The sequence below is a fragment of the Paralichthys olivaceus genome, chromosome 20 (genome assembly GCF_024713975.1).
Source record: "Paralichthys olivaceus isolate ysfri-2021 chromosome 20, ASM2471397v2, whole genome shotgun sequence".
NCBI classification, from domain to species: domain Eukaryota; kingdom Metazoa; phylum Chordata; class Actinopteri; order Pleuronectiformes; family Paralichthyidae; genus Paralichthys; species Paralichthys olivaceus.
Window position 1 is genome coordinate 6,227,107 of NC_091112.1, and position 24,625 is coordinate 6,251,731.

Sequence of the window (24,625 nt, forward strand, 5' to 3'; positions counted from 1 at the left end):
GAGAGAGAGGCAGAGAGAGAGAGAGCGAGAGAGAGACCATCTCTTCCTTCTCCTCCTCTTGCATTGCCTCTCTTCCCTGACACACGCTCCATCCCTCTGATGCTGACTGGATGCAGACCAGGGGATTTCCAGCAGCCTCCTGAGTGTGTGTCCTCCCTCTCCTCTCCTCCCTACCCTCCTCTTCCTCCTCATCCTTCTACCTTCTCCTCCAGCATCCGGAGCTTCTTCCTCTTCTGCCTCCTCTTCCCTCCTGCTCCTCACCACCAGGATGTGGCACTCGGTGGCTCTGCTCCTCTCTGGATTCTCCGCTCTGATCCACGGTGAGCTCGGCCGCCCGCCTCTCTCTTTCCCTCTGCTTTTAGGAATCAGATGCAGCAGCCGCACTAAATTCTCCAATTGTCACAGGATTCAGGAGTGGGAGTCTGTGGTCATGACAACTGAGCCGGGAACACTGGAATAAGATTTGAAACTAGAAATAGAAAAAGACGCTAGAAAAACAGAAAAGTGAGGATCTGACTCACCTGTTTGCTGACTTGTTTACAGCTTTGGGATTTTTCATAACTGTACACTTATTTTTGGGGATGCACATGTTGTGCTGACCTGAGGGCTGGAGCTTCTGCATGAGATGCTTGAACGGGCAGATTGACATCTAGTCTGTGCAGTGAGGCAGAATAAATAAGTGTGAAAGCGGCAGCATGCATAACATTTCATACGCTCATCCTTCCTCCATAATGCTCCTCCATAAGTCTGGGTGTGCACGTCGGGGAGGGGAGATCGTACAAAAAGAAGAAAAAACAGGTCACAAATCAATCGAATTGCACATTTAAAAACCGTCTCTTCCATCGCGCCCCCCCCTCGATGGACGTGTTGCTGCAGCCGAGCTGACGGGGCCCTGAGCAGCAGAATGTAGAGGATGACAGAGGATGACAGAGCTGAGAGGGGAGCGTGTGAACTTTCCCCAAAGGCAGAAGTCCAAGCAAGGATTTGTTTTTGCAGTTTGCTTGTTTGAGTGCTTTCAAAAAGAGAGAGAACTGTGAATACTGGGCACAGAGGGCAAAATGTTTAGACGCTATGTCTGTAGACTGAATTTTAAAAGAACTAGATTTCCATAAAACATCCAGAGCTCTACCATCTGCCTGTAGTGCATGCACCCTCATTCTGCAGAGGGACTCAAACCCACTCCACAACCCTTTAAACCTTGACGCTCCCTTTAAACATTCCCTTAAATTGCTTCAAAATCTGAATCAAAAACACGTTTCTGCACTTTTCATCAATGTCCTAAATACAGAACATCCTGCATCTGCTTTTCTAGCACTTTATCGGGGTTATATAACACCAAACCAAGACACACATCTTTAATTGCACCGACCGAGGAAATCCCTTTATAGTAATTCCATCAGCGTGATATAACTGGTTGATGTAAAACTTTGAGAAATTGGATTAAACCATTCAATCAAATTCAATATTGTCTGTGTGGGTTTTATCCAGATTGGGGTTAGAGTTAATTGGACACTTCGGCAAGAATCATAGAAGAAGAAGCTACAGTTCCAAACATCCTTCACTATTCTGAACGGAACATTTTCCTTCTTACCTCAGAAACCACACCAACGCTATTCTACATTTGTTACTGCGATTATGCTGTTATAAGGTCTCTAACTATTTCTAATTAGATTCTGTTTAATCAGCAGGCTGTCTCTGATTTTTGTTATCCATCTATTTGCATCTTTATTTTCAATGTTAATGTTTCATATTTCAGTCTGGACATAAACTCTGTGTCTCACTTGCCTAAGCTCAACCCATAAAAGTCAAGATAAGTGTAATGAATTATTAAATAACCACTTTTTATTGCTGCTTATTTCATCAGATGTCCAGTTTCGAGGACTTTCCATTTTTCCTCTTTGTCTTTTCTTTTCTGTCTTGTTCCTCTGGATTATTTATGGATGAGGAAATTCCGTACCTGACGGCAATGCTTTATGATTTGTTCAGCAACTTGTTTTTCTTCCTAATATATTTTAAGTATCCATCTCTGCCTGACTGTCATTTAATCCACAAAGTCTCATTTGGTTCCCTGGTGAGATCGTTACTGGAAGTTTTCCTTGAAGATTGGTGTCATTTAGATTCACTTCACAGGAAACAGCCTTAATCAGCCATTGGAGTTGAACGAAATCTCAACAAAGAGAGGTTTTGTTCTGATTTAAATGGGGCTTGTTATCCCACGTGGAGATTAAATCAGATATTTGTCACATTTGTCCGCCTCTTTAGTGTCGTTGCAGGGCCCTCACCAGAGGAACCTGCTGAAGAATCTGCTGAAAGACTACAACCGGATGGAGCGGCCGGTGTGGAACGACTCGCACCCTCTCACCGTTTACTTCTCCCTCAGTCTGGTACAGATCATGGACGTGGTAGGTGTGAAAATAAACTGTATTTTGACTGTGTATGTTTTTAATCCATTTGATGATTAATTAGTACAACAAGACGCTTCTTGTTGTGCTAATTATTATGGAGATTAGCCTGAAATTAGAAAATTGTATATATAATTTGATGCCAAGTTAAATATTCGATTAGTTTATGATTGAAACTGTGATATTCGGGATAATAAAAATGCAGATATCAAAAGGCTTATTAAAAAATGTGGCTTTTCAGATGAATTTTAGGACATTCTACTCTCAGACGTGTGAGACAGAGCAAATGATTTTTAGAAAAGAAATGTGCTGAAAGTGTTTTACCGTTTCACAGGATGAGAAGAACCAGGTGCTGACTTCAAACATTTGGCTACGGATGGTAAGAACCTTAAATGTTTGAGGTGATAATGACGTTGCAGCTGTTTTAGGTTCAGGCGATTTGTTTTTACATGACTTAGCAAATTCTAGTGACTGTGAATCAAATGGATTTGCTGTTGTTTTCAAGAACGCTCACATTTTTCACACTCAAACCAATTTCTTTCTACTGGATTATTTATTTATGTTGCGTCTGAAACGAAATCCAGAATGGATCGGTGAAAATAAAGATACAAATCAAAACTGTGTCTGTGTGTTTAAGAGTTGGTTCGACCACTATCTCCAGTGGAACCAGAGTGAACACCCCGGCGTTAAAAACCTCCGCTTCACCACGGATCAGGTGTGGACGCCTGACATCCTGCTCTACAACAGGTAATCCATGTTCAAACACACACCTCACACACGGTATCTTTGAATCAAATAGTGTCACTCCCTCTCCTCTGCTTCCTCAGTGCAGATGACGACTTTGACTCCACCTTTAAGACCAACGTTCTGGTAAACTCCAGTGGCTACGCCGAGTACCTGCCCCCAGGTGAGTCTCTCCTCCTCATCCTCTCTCTCTCTATCTTTTCATCCCATCACATCCCTCGCTCTTCTCCCTGCGGAATCTCATCCTGCTTTCTCTGTCTCCCCCGTTTGTTCACTTGATATTAATATTCTATTAGTTTAAGACAACATCCCTGGTTACTCATTGGCTACAGATTCCCTAACACCTATAAATAGGAGACACTCGCTTCCTCCACTTCCTCTCGACTCAAACGCAATACCTGTGCAAACTCGAGAAAGCAGCTCCCCTGCGTTTCCCTTCAGGTCTTTACTGTGGATTTTCTCAGTAATTCCTTTGTACACCAGGTGACTGTGAGGCTGACGTTGAATCCGACCGTGGCTCAGGAAGCCACACCATCAATTCTTTTCAGTGATCCATGTTTATTAATAGGCTCAGGCTGAATGTAAATACTGCTCCCTAATGCTGCGATTTGGATGAAAGCCAATTAGGGGGAGGGATAATAAAAGATCTGGTTTGGTACAATGAGAGGAGGAGAAGTTTTACCCCAAAACACGACGAGAAAGACAGCAGGGGGGGGTGGAAATGGAGGGAAAACAAGGAGAAAGAGGAGAAGAATAAGCATCAAACTTTTTAGACTCCCTCGCAAAAGCCTGGTTGCATCTGTTGAGGTCTTTTCCAGCTCGTTATTGTCAGTCACTAAAAAGGCAACAGGTCTGTGGGTGGCAGGCACAGAGCTTCACACAGCGTAAATCATTTAACGTTGTCGTATCCCAGGTGTCTGCTGCTGAATACCATCTTCTGCACAATACGCCTCACAGCCACTGCAGAGGTGGTGGAACAGGAGATAAGGTGGAACAGGGTTTTAGCTCAAACCGGTGACTTTTGCAACAAGGTAATCTCGTCTCCAGGCCTCGTGACACCTTCCTGGAAGACGATTTTTCAGAGTGATGAGGTTTATTTTGGGAGCTGCAAATGCTGCAAGGGGGAGAAGAAATTGAAGTGTGTTGTTTGAGAGGGTTTCAAGGTTAGAGGCAGGTTTCAAAACTGTGATGAAGGTGCACAGAGCACTGGATTACTTTTTCCTGAGCAGTTTGATGATTTGAGTGGTTTGAATCCGTTTGCATGATCTCCCATGTGTCCACTTGGGTTTTCTCCGAGGACTTGGGCTTTCGGCGAACCTGCTAGATTAAAATGCTTATCTGTAGTCCTTATTATATGAAACTAGAATTGGTTGTAAAGGGTGCATTTGCACTTGGTTCCATTTAAAGTGAATAGTTTCAGGGAGTATATAGCAGCACTGTTGCCTCACAGGATCCATATTTGAATCCTGACCTTTCTGGCTGTAGTTTGCAGGTTCTCCCTATGTCTGTGTGGGACTAGGTAGATTGGGGACTCTAAATTGACATAAGCGTAAATTTGAATGGATGTTTGTTTTCTGTATGTTGGCCCTGAGATTGGCAATCGGCTCCAGTTCTGCCCAACATCCCTCAAAGGATAAGCGGTATGGATATTGCTGGATGAATGATGTGAGAACTTATACAGACATCCCCATGATACACATACAAGAAGCGGCAACTCAGTTATTTAGCCTCTGTTTGAAAGCAACAATCAACCTGCTAATCTGCTCACACATCTTTCATCTCTCCACTCTGAAGCCTCGTGATGACTTCCTCTGAGATATGTAAGGCTTCACTGGCATTTTGATCCTAAACGTCTCAACGGGCTTGATTCATTTATTTCAGCAATTACTTTAAGGGCCAGAGTTTGCCAGCGACCACTGCCAGGATCACTGTGATCACTGGTGTCCAGCGTGCAAAAGGATTCTCGATGATTTTTTGCTTGAGGTTGCTCATGTGTCTGTGGGTCCATTTATTTTGCATAGTAAAAGTGGTGATCTGATTAGAGCAACTGTGCACAATCTCATTTTATAGTGTCACTGTTGATGTTGAGGCTTAACTAACAGCTGTGTGTGCAGGCAGAGCACAGTTTGTTTGCAGAACATTATATGTGAAACCTTTGAGTGACACACCTGCAGCCGAATTTCCACAGGCATTTCTTTGGTGGGATGTTGTTTTTTAATCTAATCTTTGCTTTCACTTCCCCAGACCCTGAACTCAATTTGCACAATGTTTTTAAAAATCCTATTGCACTGTGCTGCAGTTTCCTCAATGTTTTTAGAGCTGGTCACATTGAAATGAATAAACTTTTTATTCCAAACAGGCTTCCTGCAGACACAAGTGGCTTCCCAATACATCTCTCCCATGTCAACTCTGCCCAAGAAACTGAAGGGGTCAATAATGTCATTTAGACAATTGATTGTTGACCATCTCTGTCTTTCTGTGGTCCTTTGTCTACTTCTCAGGAATATTTATGAGCACATGCAATGTGGACGTCCGCTGGTTTCCCTTTGACATCCAGAAATGTGAGCTGAAGTTCGGCTCTTGGACATATGATGGTTGGCTGCTGGACCTTCAAATGAGTGATGCTGATATTTCGGGCTTCATGCCCAACGGAGAGTGGGACCTAATGGGTGAGTGAGGTGAAACCTTTGCCTCTACACTCGTTAAAACGTCTAGTCACAGAGCAAGAATAGACGGAACTTCTTTCTGCCTCTTTCCAGGAGTTCCCGGCACCAGAAATGAGGTCTTCTATGATTGCTGTAAGGAGCCCTACCCAGATGTGACATTTGTTGTGACAATACGGCGACGAACGCTCTACTATGCCCTGAATCTGCTCATCCCCTGTGTGCTGCTTTCTTCTATGACTCTGCTCATCTTTGTGCTGCCAGCTGACTCTGGGGAGAAAATCTCGCTGGGTGAGTGGATCAATCGCAGCTATCAGCGATGAAACAGGTGCCTAAAGGCAGCAGCAGAGGGGCAAAGAGACAGCGGGAGAAGAGGAAAGTGGCCTTGTTAGTTTGATATCTTGGTTTCCTTCTTTGAGAATGTTAAAAAACAGCGTGGTGCAAAGCTTCAATGCAACTCAGTCAACGTCATGTTGCACAGTGCTTCTGTTGATGTTGCTCTCCTAGTATCACATATAGAAGCATAGACTGTGCATAAATATGGACCTCCAGGTTCTGAAAGTGAAGCCAATGTGGAAGTGCCTGAAACCTTTATTCTCTCAAATGACCAGCAGACTCCACTGGTTGCAAAAAGAAGTCAGCTTCTATAGAAATCCATGAGAGAACCCTACTTATTGATTTATGACATCAGTAAACATTTTCCAAAGGAGTTTATTGTCTCAATCATGAGAATTAAATAGACGATAAAGGACCGTTTGCATTGGTGCGTGGATACTGTGTGATTGACAGCTACTACGGTCCGATAGCTGCAGGTTACAGAGGGGTGGGCAGTGTTTTAAAGCCCCCTGCTTCTCCGAATATGGTTACTTCTGGTTTCAAAAAAACAAGAAGGTGATGGCCAAAATGCCAAAACTCAATGGATCACATCACGTGGTTTGCCACTTGCTTCAGAGCCATGTTTTAATTTAATGCAAAGAAATGCAGAAAACATGGATGTAAACAGTGCAGGTTTAAGGCTTGTATAAATGATTTCTAAGTTTTTTAAGGAAGGAAATTAATTTAAAGTACAGTGATAAGAAACAACAGGGCACCTTTAATGGATACAGAAATATATGAGTATAAATGACAATAAATTCACATATTTATGCTTTTACATGTTCTATTTAATGGTTACGTATCCCTCATAAATGTCTGTATCCACTCTGATCCATTTCCTGTATAAAGGCAAAAAATTTCAGGAGTGTACTTTGAACTATGAAAGAGGCGAGGAGGAGAGTGTGGAGCTGAGGGAGGAGACGGATTACATGAAAAAAACAGAAAGATGAGAAAAGTGAGGAGGAGGAACAGAGATGGATGGAAGTGGGGAAGGCAGAGAAAGGGGAACACAGACAGGGGGAGGATTTGAGAAGAAAAACAACGTGAGAGGACGGCACCAAAGAGAGAGAGGAATGATAAGGAGGGAAAGGTGGGAGACAATCAAACCACACCACAAAAGGCTGGAAGACAGAGAGAGAGGAGCTACAGTCAAACAGCAGCTTCAAATAAATCTGCTTTGACTTGTGTGGAGATGAGTGATGTTCACCGCATCAAGACTCTTTTCCTTTCTAACAGGAGCTGCATGGAAATATAAGTTGATTAATAAAATAGGCACTTTATAGAAAAATGATATTTGATTAGTTATTTTTGTAGAGGAGTGTACAACTTGATGAGGTGGAGAACAAAACCTTGGCTTTCTGCTGCAAAAATTATGAATGATGTTACTGTTTTAATTTCAAATCGATTTAAACAGGATTATTAAGACAACAACAATCTCTCAGGGCAAATTAAGGGGCCAAGGTCCATTTTCAGAGGGTTGAGCAAAAAAGATGGGCACATAAACGATTCTCTGTTGCATTTTAATATAATTAAGTAAATATTGTTTGGTTTTTGACTATTGGACACAAAAAAGAAAAGGCATTTCACTATTTTGAGAAAATAGTCCAAGTTAATCGTGATGTTAACCCTCTCTGACAATTGTCTGGGTACGAGTCCGCTCACTCATCCAATACACTAAATAAAAAATCCAATGTGTGCTTAAGCTTTTAGGTAAATATGATTTGACTCGTATCTGAGCGGCAGCGACAGCGTTGTCAAATTATCCTCAGCATCAATACAGATGCATTACGCAGCATTTCTCCACTGGACCAAAAATGCCAACCCCGTCACATACAGCCAATTAACCTATTGATGTAATTAAGGCTAGTGAATTGATTAGAGGCAGAGAGCTTACACAATGCCTTCCAGGAAAAGACTCTGTCACTCTGCTTGATGGAGGAGACGCAGGGAACAAGTGACTGGGCCTGTTAGGGTTTGAGGACCATGGCTTTTATAAAGTGTCATTTCTGAAACAAAAGAAAAGGAATGGGAATATTTTGGGAGCTTTTAATTTTCTTAATATCCTTAAAGGACATTCCTATTTTATCTCTCGGCCTAATTGAATTCCTCTGAAAGGGGGACAGTTATGCCAGCAAAGCACTCCTTAAATTCTGAGTGCAGGAGAAGTGAGACAGATAGTGGAGGTGGATAAATGAAGACGAGGTGCAGGAGTGTAAGAGATGCGTTAAAAAAACTTTGCTATTTGCCGTGTGGAAGTGATTTTTACTGTTTAGGTGCATTAGCTTGTCATTTACATTAATCAAACCTGATCTCATCCAGAGAGAAATCATTTATCAAAATACCAAACGCACTAATTTACTCACGAAAGACGACCGTCACTCGGGACGAGACTAAACCACAATACTGACTGCTTGACAAAATGTAGTTATGGCATTCCATACTCACATCTATCTAACTATCTTTGCAGGTATCACTGTCTTGCTGTCTCTCACTGTTTTCATGTTGCTGGTCGCAGAGATCATGCCAGCCACGTCTGACTCTGTTCCTCTCATAGGTACGTAACAATCCGTTTGTGTGTATTTATTTCAGTAGCGTGACCTCCCCTTTAACGAGCAAATAGCTCAGCTGGGCCCACAACACCCAATTAAAACCTATTGATTCAACAACATGTAGTGATTGTCTATGTATGCCATAAAGATGTTTTACTCTTAGAAATAGAGCCGGAGGATCTGACAGTGATGATCAATATTTCGTCTCTGCCGTGTTTCGTCTCTTCAGAAGTGATTTCAGGGGCTTTGGAAAAAGCTTTTGCTTGAACTCTATCGTGGTTGAAAATCAGGTTTATTTATAAATCAACAAAATCAATGCACAGCCACACTAGAGGCTCTGTGAATCTGTTCGACAGTACAGAGGTACTAGCGTTAACGCTCTGGGTACCACAAACGTTTTTACGAAAATCTGATCTGATAGTTGCCGAGATACTTCAGCACCAAAGTGGTGAACAACGTCACCATCTTTATGTCACTGAAGTCACTACAGTCTGCCCCCTGTGGATGGTGTTTGAATGTCATTGGTTTTGCAGATATTTGGACATAAACCACATTTATTAAAATTCTGACCCTATGATGGCGCTACGTAAAATATCAGAGGATCACCAAAGGTTCCAGCATTCATCCTCTGGGGGCAACAAACGCTTCCACGAAAATGACCTTACAATCAACGAGATAGTTGCTCTGATAATTAAGTCCGGACCAAAGTGGCGGAACGACTGAACTCACTACAATCTGCCGGGTTCCTCACACCCCTTATCCTCAGTCTGTTCATTTAGATGAAAGCTTAAAAATACGTTGCGCTAATAAACCAAAAAAAGTGTCTCAAAAACACAGAACAACAAAATTTATTTAAGCCATCTGCTCGCCTTCAAGTTTAATTGGCAGAACTGATTGTGGGCACATTAGAGGAAATTATGTATAATGTACTACGATTAGAGCCAGAGACTGATGCAAGGCAACGTTTGCCCAAAGACACAAATCCTGGCGATTAGGAAAAATAAAAAACACAAGCTTTCAGCATTTTTTTTCCATTAAGAATACATACTCAGGCATAGTCTAGATTTCTTTGATGATTTGCAAACACAATATTGCAACAAGCAGAGCGGTGGTGCTGGCAGCGGGTCTCAGGTTGGAATAAAATGTGAACAAAACAGGAAAAATGAAACTCGTGACCTTGCACTGCTTGACAAGAAGTGAAGAGAACAACTCATAGATGCTGAAGAAACTGGTGAACACAATGACATTTTGTTTTTATGATAACCTTCAGTTTTTGTCTCTGGTTATTTATTCAGACATTTATCAGCCTTGGTGCAAATTCAGAACTGCATTGGCCAAAAGAAAATGAAATCTCACAATGTTCGATACTTTTCTCTTCCAAAGGTCAGTACTTTGCCAGTATAATGATAATCGTTGGGATGTCTGTCATCGCCACAGTGGTGGTTCTGCAGTATCATCACCACGATCCAAATGGAGGAACCATGCCAAAATGGGTGAGCTCACACTCTCCGTCATAATGTCAAATAAATAATCAGCTACATACATCATGCTTTTTAAAATCGTTTTTTAAATTGCTCCTCTCCATATATTCAGACATGATAGATTTCCTCTGTTGATCTCTACATCAGCATTATAGTGCCACTCCTCTGCTCTGCAATTTTCCATAACATTTATTTCATCCATCTGTTGGTGCTCTACCTGTGCCCCTCTGCTGTATAGTTTCATTTCTGTTTTCATTCTCCGACTTCCTCGGCAGTGAGTCATCCGGCAGCATCAGTCTGCCTGAGTGTGTTCATCAAATGCCGAGACACAGACTTCAACTGGAGAGCGTTTCAAAGCACTCTGAATATGTGGGCGGATTCAATTTATTCATTCCTTTCTTTCACTCTTCTTGCCTGGTGTTTAATGCTAAAACTCTATCAAGACTTTTTTTTTTTTTTACAAAAGTTTTTCTCTGATGTGAATGTATCAAAAAAAGTGAGTTATGGAAAAAACACTTAAATAATGACAAGAAATCTAAACATCATTTGGATCTTTTTGACAAATAAGACAACTGATATTTAGTCTGTAAATTTCTCGAATTATGTTTATGGCATTTATGGACGTATTTTACTTCGTGATTTATGTTGGGACTGCAAAGAGAAATCGGCAGAGCTTCATTACCTAATAAAAGTTTGGTTGTGTAAGGGTACAGATGCTGCGTTTAAACAAATCGCAAGGACATCCTGTTGATGAATGACCCGTTCAGACAGTTCGCGGGCCAATTAACGGGCTTATTGGTGTGGTTCAGACGAGGGCATCGAACCAGCACAGTTCATAATTGCAGCTTGGACAAAAACAGCATCAACAACAGGGACTGTTACCTGGTCCGTAAACACACTCGCAGAGACTAATTGAGCAGTCATCTGGGCATTAGCTTCTCATTAGATGCCAGACACCCATCTGGATGCTGTTGGTACAATATGGCATTTCAGGGGACATGTAGTTTGTGTCCAGATGAGAGGAAATGAGGCACAGAGAGAGGACAAAAAAAGGACAAGAGGGGGGAAGAAAGGAGAGGAGGAAAGGAGATAAACAAGGATAAGAGAGAAGAAAAGAGCAAATATAGAGTGGAGATAAGGAGGAGACCAAAGAGGAGGAAAAACAGAGGAGAGGAAGGTGGAAACAGAGAGAAACACAGAGAAGATAAAAGAGGAGAGTGTACAAGAGAGGAGAGAAGAAGAAATATATTGGAGTGGAAATAAGGGGGAGCGAGGTGCAGCATCTTCTTTTTATCTTAATGCTGCAGTTAATGGAAACATTAGTGCTCAGCTCATTACGGTCATGAGCAGTAATCTGAGCGTCTACGATTCCACAGTTTGAATTTAAAACTTTGAATATTGTGTCTTCTGGGAATTCACTTAAAGCAGAAAGATCTCCTTTGCCTCAGGCTCTTTCACTGGGCCCCTCAGTGAGGATCTCGTTCTGCTGCTCAGAGAAGTGCAGCGTTGTCTTGAAACAAAACGCAATGTTGGAGACAACACTGCAACAAAAGAGGCTTTTTAAAAGCTTAAGTCAAAAGATCAAGGGTTTCAATGCTTTAAAGCTTTCTAATATTTCCTCATCTTTCTTTCTCACCTACACCCTGTCCGCCATCCTCATCTTTAAATCTATATTTTGCTCTCCACAGGTGCAGCTCGTCTTGCTGCAGTGGGTAGCATGGTTCCTGCGTATGAAACGGCCCGGAGAGAATGACGACCCAGAGCGGCCCCCATGCGCCCCTCATCTGCGCCGCTGCTCCTCGGGCTCCCAGAGCGGCAGCATCCCCAACCCTACGGACCCCGTCCTCCATCCGCTGCACCCGCAGAATCTCGCTCCTCTCCAGACGGGGCTCCTCCACGCGGGACACCCCCACCTCCACTCCCAGTCCAGTGCCAACAACAATGGGAACCTTCTTTACATGGGCTTCCAGAGCATGGAGGACCCTGCGATGCTCTCGGAGTCCGTCCAGAGGAATAACATCTCGGTGGGGCCACCTCGAGTAGCAGGAAGCCCACCTCCACACCTGTCATCCCAGTTCTGTAGCTCCCCACCGCCTCCCACCCCTAACATGGATACTGTCGGCTGTCCCAGCACTGTCTCCAGTGGTGGGGGGTTTGGAGGTGGACCAGGAGGACTTGGAGGGTGTTCGACTGCAGGGATAGGAGACCTCCAGCTACAGTCTATCCTAGAGGAGGTGCGTTACATGGCAGACCGTTTCCGGGAGCAGGATGAGGCCGAGAGCGTGGCCGACCAGTGGAAGTTTGCCGGCGCTGTGATCGATCGTCTTTGTCTGGTAGCGTTCAGCGTTTTCAACATCATATGCACCATTTCTATCCTCATGTCTGCTCCTAACTTTGCAGACGCTATTTCGAAGGACTTTGTTTGAAAGCAAAGAGGGAAAAAAGTGTGACAGGATGGATGAGGGGAATTAAATGTAAGATGACGGATGGAGTGGACCTGGAAACACAATTTCCAGCGGACTGTGGGTTTTGTGATTTGTGATTGCGAGGGACTCGGAAATAGGAAAAAAAACAAATGGTTTTCTTTGCAATAATTTCTGTTGTGTACTGAAATCTAAGAAGAAAACAGATGAGGAGGGAGATACAGAGTGAAGTAAAATGAGATTAGGCTGATGCAGGGTGCTTTATCAGATCCTTGACAAGGTGAAATGGATTGTGGTTAATCTAGAGACTTTCCCTTAACAATTAAAGGAGAGGTGGGTCGGAAAGGGAAAAAGGAAGAGAAGATATCAGTCCTGTGCAACCTCAAATAACACCAGCTCTTAAAGCAAGGATGAGATTGAGAGGAGACGAGAGGAGAAGAGACAAGGCATAGATAGATAGGGACAGATAAATAAGACGGTCATTTGGCTGTTTTATTTTCTTGAGGAGGGAAAGACAGGCCGTCACTCCCACACAATGAAGAGGAGACTGCATCGGTTCAAGTGATGTGAGGAGGAGAGAGTGCCGAGGAGAGAAAGAGACTTTTACAAGGACAGACAACAAAGAGCGGTCATAAGAAATGAAACTTCATCCCTCGTGTCATTGGCAGATTTAGGCGGAGTAAGCAGCTTGATGCTCGGGTATACAAAAGTGGACCGAAAGATCAAGATCGAGAACGGCAGGGACGAACAGACGAAGATCTCATCTATTATTCAATCACATCTATCTAATGACCGTCAAATTGAAAGACCTGGGATAATCTTTAAGACTAATAAAGCTTCTAAAAGATGAAGTCCCCTCTCCCTTTGCAGACCACTTTAAAATTCCAAGGCCTTATCTCTTTGAGACGATTGCCAATCTGCAGCAATCAGTGGCGATCAAAAGCTCCTCAGCTACGGGCACGCTGTGAAGCACTTATCATGACTGAGCTAAACTGAATTAACTGGTCATCAACAAGGCAGTGGCCGGTGGCTGCACCACAGCGGAGGCTTGAACCATTAATAACTCATGAAGCAGATACCTAATTGTGTCTGGCAGGATCCTAACTGATCAAACATTGGACCATATTAAAGATTTAATAGCTGAAACAGGAGTTCGGGTCTTTAAATCAGCACAAATGAGGTTAAGATCATTCAAAATCCTCAAGTTAATGTGGAGTGTAAGTCACATCCCATCAAATTACTGTCAAATCTCCTCAGGGGTTTAGAGCCCCAGTACTTTCCTACACTGTGTGTAGGACACAGCTCCATGCCCATTTGTTCCCTAATAAAGTGGTAACTCTTAAAATTGGACCTCAATTATAGATCCATTCCTTCCATCATCTATAGCGCTTATCTTTTAAGGGTCGCAGGGAGCTGGAGTCAATCCCAGCAGACATTAGGCGAGAGGCGAGGTACATCCCGGACAGTTCACCAGTCCATCACCGGACCAACATTCACTTTCAAACCTACCTACAATCAACCTAACCCCAATCTGCATGACTTTGGACTGTGGGAGGAAGCTGGAGTACGAAACCCACACAAACTCCACATTTGCAAAATCCACACAGAGAAACCCTGGCCAATCAAGGTTTGCCCATGGGCCCATGACAATACCGACATCAGGCAGTAAGAAAATGTTTTTTAAAATATATATTGACCGATATACTGTATATCTCAAAAAAACTCAAATCTGGCAATGAAATCCTATTCGTTATTATTATGACAAAAGGCGTTAATTAGGCTTGATATCTTACAGTTACACTTACATAAAGTTTATTAAAGATAACTATAAAGAAAAAGAAAACAAATACAACCAACGGGTAACACTTGGAATTGTTTTTTACGTACCATGTATACATAAATGAGACTGTTCTGCATTGTGTATCCTGTAAAATAAAACTTTTCATATCAGCGTAAATATAAACTGCTCATATCTGACGATGTTATCAGCCAGCTGATAAATCAGTCTGGCTCTTTTCCTACAATCTCTGTCATTTGTGGCTGTAAACGTGCATTTTCTGCTACACATGGTAAGGGCACAGATACAAATCTCTTATCTCTACACTTTCCTTCATCTTCTGTCTGCTCTCACCTACTCTCTGCAGTCAAGTCCCCTCGCAGGCAGAAAGTCAACTTCCTGTCAGAGGGGAGGGGGGTTTGCAGAGGGATGTTCTCTTTCCAGCTCATACTCAAACCGAAACAGTCTCATCTCCACGGAACATTTCTCATCCCCAAAATGAAGGATTTTCTCTTGTTTAATTTTTTTCTCCCACCTTTGGTCTGCTCTGCTCCCCATCTCTCTGTGTTGACAGTGGCTGGCACGACACCCGAAAAGAGGAGAAAAATGACAGGGAGAGGGCATAGGAGGAGGAGAGAAAGTGCTGACGCGCAGGCAGAGCTGGACAGGGCCTTAATTGATCACTCGTTCAGGAAGAAGAGAAGGGGGTGGGGGTGGGGGTGGGGAGGGTTAATGGGGGAAAGAAGGGGCATACTGGGTAATTCATCGGATTTATGAGGGACAGAGGCGGGGGAGATGGGTGCTGCAGACAGGCATAACTCAGTCACAGACATCAAATGAAAGGCCACCGCAGTATATCACACCACAAGGGAAAATATATACTGCAGAAATAAAACTAAATTAGAGAAATATTTCCATGCAACCGTTTGTCCATCATGTGTGTGTGTGTGTGTGTGTGTGTGTGTGTGTGTGTGTGTGGTGGGGTGGGGGGGGGGTTGGCCTCCAGTGTGTCACTCAGTCAGTGTGTCAGACTCAGGGGGGTATTTATAGTCGTGTGCTGGTCCTTGTTCCCTGTTTGATGGGCTGACTCCCTTTCTCTCTGAGGTAGAAAAATGTGCAGTGCCAGCAATCTAGCAGCACTTAGATTTACTGTGTTCACTCAGATGGAATAAAAAATGGTGTGTAAAGACTGTGTGTGTGTGTGTGTGTGTGTGTGTGTGTGTGTGTGTGTGTGTGTGTGTGTGTGTGCATGTGCACATGGAAGATGAGCTGCAGGGTTTCCGCATGTACAGAATCAATCAGTGTTTGTTGTTTTTTCTCCCCACCCCATTCCCATTTAATAATAAAACCTCAGATATTCTAGCAGATGGGTAATTCCACCGAACCTCACTGGAGGCACATTAGGCCGCACGCAGCTCCATGACTGTGTAAACGCGGTGGTGATATGGAAGCTAAAAAGAAGCAGTCACTTCAAAGCATACAAATGAACCAGAAAGAAGCCCACGGGTTAAAGAAGACTAAACACACCAGGGAAAAACATTACGAGGCAAATGCTCTGCATAAAACATTAATTCCTACTTATTCACACATTAATATTCGCACAGCACACTAGTTACATACATGTGGATGTTAAACATATCCAGATGCACCAGCCATGTGTATGAACACCTGTTATCTGGAAGGGTCCCAGCGTGCTGTGCTGCATGATTATGTCCCGACATCTTGCGGCTGAGGCCGATCGATGCCTTTTAATTACCAAGGGCCCAAAGCGCTGGTCGATGCGGCTGATGAGAAGCACAGAGGGAGGGGGAGAGAGGGAAAGAAAGAGAGAGAGAGAGAGAGAGAGAGGGAGAGAGAGAGAGGGGGAAGCTCCATACGGTGATTGATGCTCACTCCTCCCAGCGAGCCTTCCTACAGATGTGTTGTTAGGCTTGATTAATCCTGCCAAGCCACATTCACTCAGTTTACAGTCGGCCGTTTAACCAGCCCAGGCCGGCGCGGTCATAAGGTTAAGTGGACACAAGGTGTCCGCCCTGAGGAACACAGGCCCCTTAACCAATAAGTCATGGGTGGCTGGTTGGTCTGTGCAGGTTCTGATTTGGCAAATGTTTTCATCAGGTTTTAAGTTGACCGAGTTTTGATTTCTTTGCTCGACTAGTAGAAGAATAAAGAATAAAATGCCCTCAACAAACCCAAAGTAAAATACAAACTACTTCTGTCAACTCCTTTCCACTAACAACACAGTCTCGATCACCTTTCATACACACACTACCGGCACAAACACTTTGGCACGTGGAATGGTGAAGCCGGGGGTTAGTGACCAACCCACTCTATCTCCCTCCAAAACAGCAAACATTTAAAAAAATGAGAAATAGAATGATAAGTAGTTAGAAATTGCAATGCATTTTGTTGCACTTCACTTACTTTGTCTAAATATAAAATTGTGTTTAAAACTCATGATGGTGCAGTTTGTGCGACATATTTAAAACCCATCTTCAGTTGCGCCTCTCTGGAGAAGGTTGCAATTGCGTGCAACTGAAATGTGTTTACTAAAGAGGTATAACAGGGATAATCTGGAGCTTCTGTGCATGACGGGTGATAGAGGAGTCTTGATTTAAAACTGCCTTTTAATTATACGTTACATAACTTGCTTGTTATGTAATGTTGTTAGAGATTGCAGACCTGTCCTTCCATTCTGAGACGCAAACAAGGAACAGACAAAAAAAAAAGCTGTTTACTTGTCTTGTGCGTTAGAAAAGACAAGCACTAAAGCAAGCGGTCTGTGTGTGGAGCTGAAGCCTCAACACAGGAGGACATTAAGTGGACATTTTCCCTCGGGTGTGACTACATGGGTAAACAGCTACTCTGAGCATCGGAGGATGTTTTTCAAAGTTGACAGTTAAAATCAGTCGACTGTTAAAACTATACAAGAATGTTCATCTTCTCCTCATCCCTTCTACGTGTCGTGCAACGAGGGGCAGATTTATCTCAACTCTGGTCTTACTTTATGATTAATATCATTTAGACCTTTCAGTGTGAATTACTTGATTTGTACTTGAAATTTCAAGCAGGTCATGTGGAGTCTAGACAATAAAAATGAATAACAATCTACTTTGGTTTAAAAGTTCATATTTTAAGACCTCTATAAAATCTTCAGATGACTCTGTTTCTGTGTGAAGCAGGTCTTAATTACATGTTGAAATTGATGTCTCCTTCAGAGACACGTAATGTTGAAGCATAGCCCCTGAAACTATTCCCTTGCTAAAATAATTTAGACTATGACTACTGATTAGCATTTTAATTTTCTAGCAGGCTGTGGTGGATCAAATGTTCCTTTATGTACTGATGGATAGTTTATATGTAGATGCATCACAACTGTTTAACATAATAAACTTATTTACAGTATAAATTGTAAATTCCTGGAGTTAGAGGTGGTAATAATAATAATAATACTGTGGTTTTGACTGTTAAATGACCAGGATATTAGCTGCTAATGTTGGCTACAGACAATTATAATGTGAATATACTTGTACAGGCAATATTGTGCGATAATCATTTACTATCAATACAATTTCAATATCATATACTTGCAATACTGTTACAATGTATATATTCTGTCTACAATGTATTTTTACTTTCTACTTTTATACTGTATCGTTACTTGAATTTCAATATCCTCTTTTTGTGCTGTACAAAGGCACATTTCTCCATAGCGAGACTAAAGGATCACCTGAATTTATGGACTAATAGTAGTTTGTAGAGTCTTAATTAAGATTGATCAGTGAGACAATTCAAATGAGTATAAACAAAGCAGTTCAAATTCTACCTTCTTCCTGAGTTGGACATGAAAAAGAGAAGTGAGCGCAGGTGGAGACAAATCTAAAGAAAGGATTACTCTCACGCCAGCAGTGCCAGTGAGGTTTGGTTCCACCGGGTGCTTTTAGAGGTCCTGTATTTCTGGCTTGAATAATACTTCACCTCAGTGTCCCACTATGACCCCATCATGGACTGTAACAGCCCCTGTTGAGTCCAGCGAACAACATAAAGATCTGTGCAGCATGTGACCATCAAAATGTCACTGAGCCTGTTCCACTGCTAGAATGATGTGCCTGTGGACCTTTTATTAGCAGCCACGCTCCCTGCTGCGGGAGCTGTAACACACAGTAGAGCACTCCTCTCTCGCCTGCAGACCTTGAGAGAGTTTTCAGGCAGGAAATGTAAATGGTTTGTATCTATATAGCACTTTTCTAGTTCTGATGAACACTCAAAGCGCTTTACAGTACATTCACCCACACACATTAATACAGTGCATCTAATAACAATTATTCTATGAGGGGCAATTTAGGGTTCAGCATCTTGCCCAAGGACACCTCAGCATGCAGATGGGATTTGAACTGCCTACCTACCTTCTGGTTGGAAGACAACCACTCTACCCCCTCAGCCATGGGAACTTTTTAAATGTGAAATTTTAAAAAGGGCACTGGACAATAACACAATTTGTGTAGCACAGCACAGATAGAAATAATTTAGATATCTACTGATCAAGCTGAAACATGGGGCATAGCATCAAATAATGAATCCAAACCAAAATGAACACTTGAACTAAAACTACCAAAAAAAACAAAAAAAAAACGTATTTCTTCCCACAGTGGGTGGGATTTAAGACCTATAAAGCTAGCCATCAGGAAGCGATCGAGATGTTTGTCTTCACTTCAAGTCACGTTGAGCAGCTTTAAATAGTCTATGAGCTGAAAGCAGTCCCGGTCTGTTCGGTCACTTGTTGAGCTCTAAATAATTGCAGACACTGTATTTCCTGTTCGTCTTCCTCATCTTCCTTAAGCTACTGAAGTGGGGCTGAGCAACACTAAAATGCTTCCCACTAGCAAACTGTCACATTCGCTCCTCGTCATGACCATCCCGTCTTCTCTTCTCATCAACACACTGTGCCAAACAATTTTGCTCTCAAGATTTACCACCAAGCAACTCAATAGGAGCTGCGTTTTGCATAAACGCCTCCCACGCAGGCACAGATTACAAAACTTATCTCCTCTAAAGGGAAGCGGTTAAAGTAAACCTTGAGACTTACAACAGTGCATGAATGAGGCTTCTTTCTTGGCAGCCGACGAAAGACAAACTAATTGGAGAAATATATTCACAGCCGTTACATTTTGACCAATTCTAATTTTAAACATTAAAACCTCATTACAGGAGCTCTTGTCTTTTTCCTTCAACAAGTTAATTGTCCCAGATGAGCGCTTGCTGTTGCTTTATGTCTTTGCAGTCTTGATGTTGGCCTGGGCTCACTGGACAGGAGGTGAATCTATACATTGATAAAACACAACCTGAGTGTTTTAACATTTAACCGATGGTAAAAAAAAAAAAAGAAGAAAATCCTCCTGGAAGCCAATTAAGATTACTGCCAACATTAGGAAAACAGCCTCCACGGTTCATCGCACGTCCTGGAGAGAGAGTGAATAAATGAAGACCAGCAGCATTTTTCCCCAATATATAACTTTATTTAAAATATTGTTACAATTTATTACTCTACACAACATTTTCAAATCTTTTTGTCCTTTTTCTTTTATTGGTTAGTAAACCTTTGTGTTTTTTTTAGATATAAAACTCTCCATGTTGTAGCGTAGTTCAGCATCAAGTGTTAATCGACGTCTTTCGACACTTAGTAAATGCAACACTGCTTCTCTTGTTTCACTGTGTGGTTTAAACTAATCCTCCATCTGTTGCCCACACACTAAATTAATGATTCGACGGTGGCTCTAGCATTGTACACTAACATTTCCCCAATATTTATAATTTCTGCTTAAATAAATAAAAGTTTTGAGTTGGAGAAACAAGAGTGCATTTTGTCCAAAGGATATCTTTTTTTTAAACTTTTTTAAAACAGCTATTTACAGGTTATGCTGAAGACAAACATACAAGACTTTTAATTGATGTCACTGCCTACTTGTCATGGAAAAGCCCTGTTCGAAAGCAATGAACAGAAAGTAATTACATAAAGGTTAACACTTTTCAAACAGCACTTACATCCACCTTTCATTTTAGTCATAGGTAGGGAACGTCAGCTGAAATTAAAAGGCCAGCAGCTAATGCCCCTCTGAGCTGGACGTGCGTTCCAGAGGTCGACAAACATCAAATCTACACAAAAGCGCTTTTGATGAGACTAACCTGGCAGCTCCGACTGAAAAGGACAGTGTCAAAAGTGAGAACACTGCCTCACACAGTGCAGTCCGAGAGCCCTGCAAAATGTTTTTTGAACTATCAGAAAAGATCTTGTACGTTACCTGCAGCTGAATGAGGTTGGATGGGAATCAGTGCTGATTTGGCACATGAGACTCTGAAAAACTGATGGTTTCCATAGCAACTGCATCATTTTGATGTGCACTTCAACAACAGGTTCTGATGAACGCAAAGTTTCTGAGTTTCATGCGCAGTGAATTTGTTTCACTCCCCTGCCTCCATGTTTGTTTTACAGTGAAACATTCTTTATATCCGTAAAGTTCGATCATTTTTCATAAATAATCTTTCTCTTACAAGCTCAGCCTGTCCAGCATTTCAGACACAAACACAGGTGGCCCACAGCACAGTGCACACTGACGAACAAGAACTATCAAACACAGGCCAACCGTACAAAGACGTGCTTCTTAACATTCCTGTCATCTCTCCGCTTTCACTTAAACACCGTTACCATGACATTTATCTCACTGATGGCCGAGACGGACGACGACTGACAGTACACACACCTGCCAACGACTGCCGAAGAACGGAGGCTGGCACGTGGCATGGACGAGACGAGCCGAAAACACAAAATTATAAAAAAACAGCAGTTTTCTAAAGGCATATTCACAGCAGCACGAGCCACGGGGACGTACAACAAATATCAAACGGTTAAAAAAACAACACTGATTTGAATACATCGTTGAGTCAGTTGCCTGACAGGAATAAAAGGAACACAGAAGAGGGTTGAGCCAACGTGGTGCTGCCACGGCAACCACATCTCCCTGTGATGACGGGAGACCAACCTGGAGTGAGAGCAGAGGACAGGACAGACCAACACACACACACACAATCGCACATCCCAACACAATCTATCTGACCCTCCCTCTAGAGTTTATAAGAGGAAAAAAACAGCATGGTTGAACAGCTTTAATTCTCGTCATCCATCTCTAAATTGGCCATTACTTTAGCTGTCAAAATGACCATCCAGCAATTTGCACATTGCAGTCTCCATCTCAATCCAGCCGTCTCTGGTGTGAGTGTAAAACATACATCATTCTGCCACAGTCTGGTACGTACATGTATTGCTATAGGCTGTTGTGTAACTGATGCCTGTCCTCAAGAGGCAACAACTGGAATAACAAAAGAGCTTGTGAGGCTGAATTTAACAATTTTGTCAAACCAAAGCAGCAGGGAGACGGGGATATGCGTGTGTTTGTGTGTCTCCGAGTGGCTGGGAATCTGAGCATGACAATAGGAGACGCCTCCTATTTGTCTCCATCTGTCTGGCATCTCCACTCTCACATAGATAGAAAAACCTCATCTTCATTTTCTGGCTCTCACACCGACAGCTCATCAGACACGTCCAATCAGAGCTTGAAAGCTTATCAGCAATGTCATTGATAGACATAGAGGACATATACACAAAACACAGCAGCCACGCACACACACTAACACGAGAGCCTGCTCCAAGATGACAGACTGAAAAGCAAATTGTGACTAAACCTTGACATGAAATAGACATTTTATCCAACCGGAAGCTAAAAGATCGATCGTACGAAACAAGAGACATATAAAGTCGAACCTGCTCTACAATTCAGAGTGATTAAATAAAAACATCTCTCTGTTTCAGGTTTTTTGGTTTCTGCCAGAAGGTTGAGTGAAGGACAAGAGCGAGTCAGTAATGAATTGGCTGAGGAAAAACCTACTAGCACTTCGTGGGATAAACAAAACTCTTATCGCATTCAGGAGAAATCAGCTCATTTGCGCAAACCGTCTCTGTTCAGATGCTATTTCCTTAAGTGAGAGAAAATGTTTCAAACTGACAGAAAATTTTAAAATGAAATGAAATTTCAAAATAAAATCAATCTGTGTAAATCATAAAAGTGTCATATAATCATGTCATATGCACACACGGCTAATACTGTATCCATTTTCAAGAGGCAGACAGATGCCTGCATTGCTCTGTATGCTGATGGCCATGGTTGCAGCCGCACAACTTCATGCACCATCTATGCTCAGTTCAACACACACACACACACACACACACACATACAGCATCTGTCCTCCTGACGTGGTTAATGGACAAACTGCAGTGGAGGAATACTTTTGGGTGAGTTACAGAGCCCGAGGGAGCACTCCATGAGATTTCTACTTCTTCAAAATCCCACTACGTTTGTCTTACACTCTGCTTCCCCCTGCTGTCCGTTCAGAAAAACAGCAGCTCACCCACTCAAAACATCTCCCGTCTCCATACTTAAATTCATATTCCGTCGGACCAGATTCCTTGCGCAGAACATGTGACATTTCAACATCGTCAAAGCTTTGGCCCCTCATTCTTGCACAGAGATGAGAAGGAGAAAGCCTTTTCCTCTCAACTCCGCAAAATCACCATAATAAAACACTTGAATACCCATACTGACATTAACGGTTGACGTGGTTTTCAAGTAATGAAGGTTAAACCAGAAGAAGTGATGAACAAAGATTAGAAAGAGCAGCTTGAATGCAAATCAGTTAGTGTTTCACTGTGTTAGATCAAGAAACCAATTATTAAAGGTCTTACATTAACCTATATTTATGTTAACCAAACATATAATTAAAAACGTGTTCCCTCCCATCAGTTTTTGTTTAGTTGTTTTAGTTACATTTGTGTCGCTGATGTTTTCTGACAAAGACAGAATACTTCTGACCTCACAGATAGAAAACATCATTTATGTGTTAATGTCCAGCATCAGTGTAAAAGCATGACTTTGCTTTCTTTGTCACTAACTGACAGAAGTGAAAACCCTTATTGTTTTCTTCTCCGTCGACATAGCTCAAGTTCATCAGCGGCCGCGTCGAGGGGCCTCAGGCTGAATCCATCCAAGTAGGAGACCCAAGCGTCGTCAAGTTGCTTTGAGCAAATGTTACTGCAGCGCTGTGGTCGACGCTGACCAGTCACACACTGTAGATATGCGTTAGATCTCAACCGGTGGCGAGAATTTTGCTCGTGTCCTGCCACATCTCAGGGAGATTGCATGGAGGAAAACAACAGACACACTATGGAGATCTAGTAAATGACATGAAAGCTGGCTTTTGTTAACTTTCATTGCTCTTCTTGCTGTGTGTATCCCTGGGTTTGGTTACGTGTGACTATTCCAATTTCCCACATTCGTCAGTTCAGTTTTCGGGGGGCGTGGATCGCCTCAGTCCGTCACTCAGTCCTGTGTTTGTTGATGGGCGCGCTCAGGGGTGGCTGTAATGATGCAAGTGGACCAGTTCTAGTTTGTGTGGTGACCAACGGTTTTAGGAAGTTGCAATCTCCCCCCCTAGGTGGCGCCATCCCTTTTGCTGTGTCTCCAGAGGAGGCAGAATCTCTGGAACAGAGAGACGGTTCAGGGAAGTCTAAATGATGGGCTGATTTCGAACATCATGCGACTTATGAAAATGCTTCCACAATACAACATAGATTTCAGTGTGTCTGAGTCTGTCGCTTTGCAGCACGATGTCTCCCTCACCTTGTCTCTGACTTCCTTTCCCTTCTCAGCTTCTCTGTCTTTAGCTGTCCATTATTTCCTCCGTTGTAATCGGTCTGTTCTCTTACAACTACGAATGTTTCCCACTCATTCTTGTTCTTCGAGTTGCTCGTCCACATACTTGTTTTGCATGTCTTGTTTATTTCGTTAGCCAAGGGGGAAATAGTTTCAACTTCCCCTTGATGACTCTGACAGTGAGTCACATGCCTCTATGTGCATCTATTCTGAATACCTACTTCACTCCACAGGATGTGTCTTCTCTCAGTAACCCGATAGCCTCGGAAGAGAATTTACTCTGCTAAGTTGTTAAGTGCTCTGTGAGGCTCTGGTGAACAGTCTATAAAATGTCTCTGCAGTTTCTGCTGGATTTTGTTCAGTTCCTTATAATGAAATAGGAGCTGCAGAAAATAGATAAAACAATACAAGCGTTTCTGAATGCGCCTCTTCTAGGGCCAGGTGCAATTT

General features: G+C 42.6%; 2 protein-coding genes across 2 annotated transcripts in view; one reads left to right on the plus strand and one right to left on the minus strand.

Moving 5' to 3' along the window:
- chrna11 (cholinergic receptor, nicotinic, alpha 11) lies at positions 1-20,970 on the plus strand. Its single transcript, XM_020102454.2, has 10 exons — positions 1-320; positions 2,263-2,402; positions 2,737-2,781; positions 3,040-3,149; positions 3,230-3,309; positions 5,648-5,815; positions 5,906-6,100; positions 8,652-8,738; positions 10,117-10,226; positions 11,903-20,970. The coding sequence occupies exons 1-10, from the start codon at positions 269-271 to the stop codon at positions 12,638-12,640; spliced, it is 1,725 nt and encodes a 574-aa protein (XP_019958013.1). The 5' UTR covers positions 1-268; the 3' UTR covers positions 12,641-20,970.
- The window catches only part of snx27a (sorting nexin 27a), a 16,299-nt gene continuing 11,582 nt past the window's right edge, over positions 19,909-24,625 (minus strand). Inside the window, exon 13 of the mRNA XM_069516290.1 lies at positions 19,909-24,001. Coding sequence (XP_069372391.1) covers positions 23,931-24,001 — 71 coding nt within the window. The 3' untranslated portion in view covers positions 19,909-23,930. The remainder of the gene's footprint in view (positions 24,002-24,625) is intronic.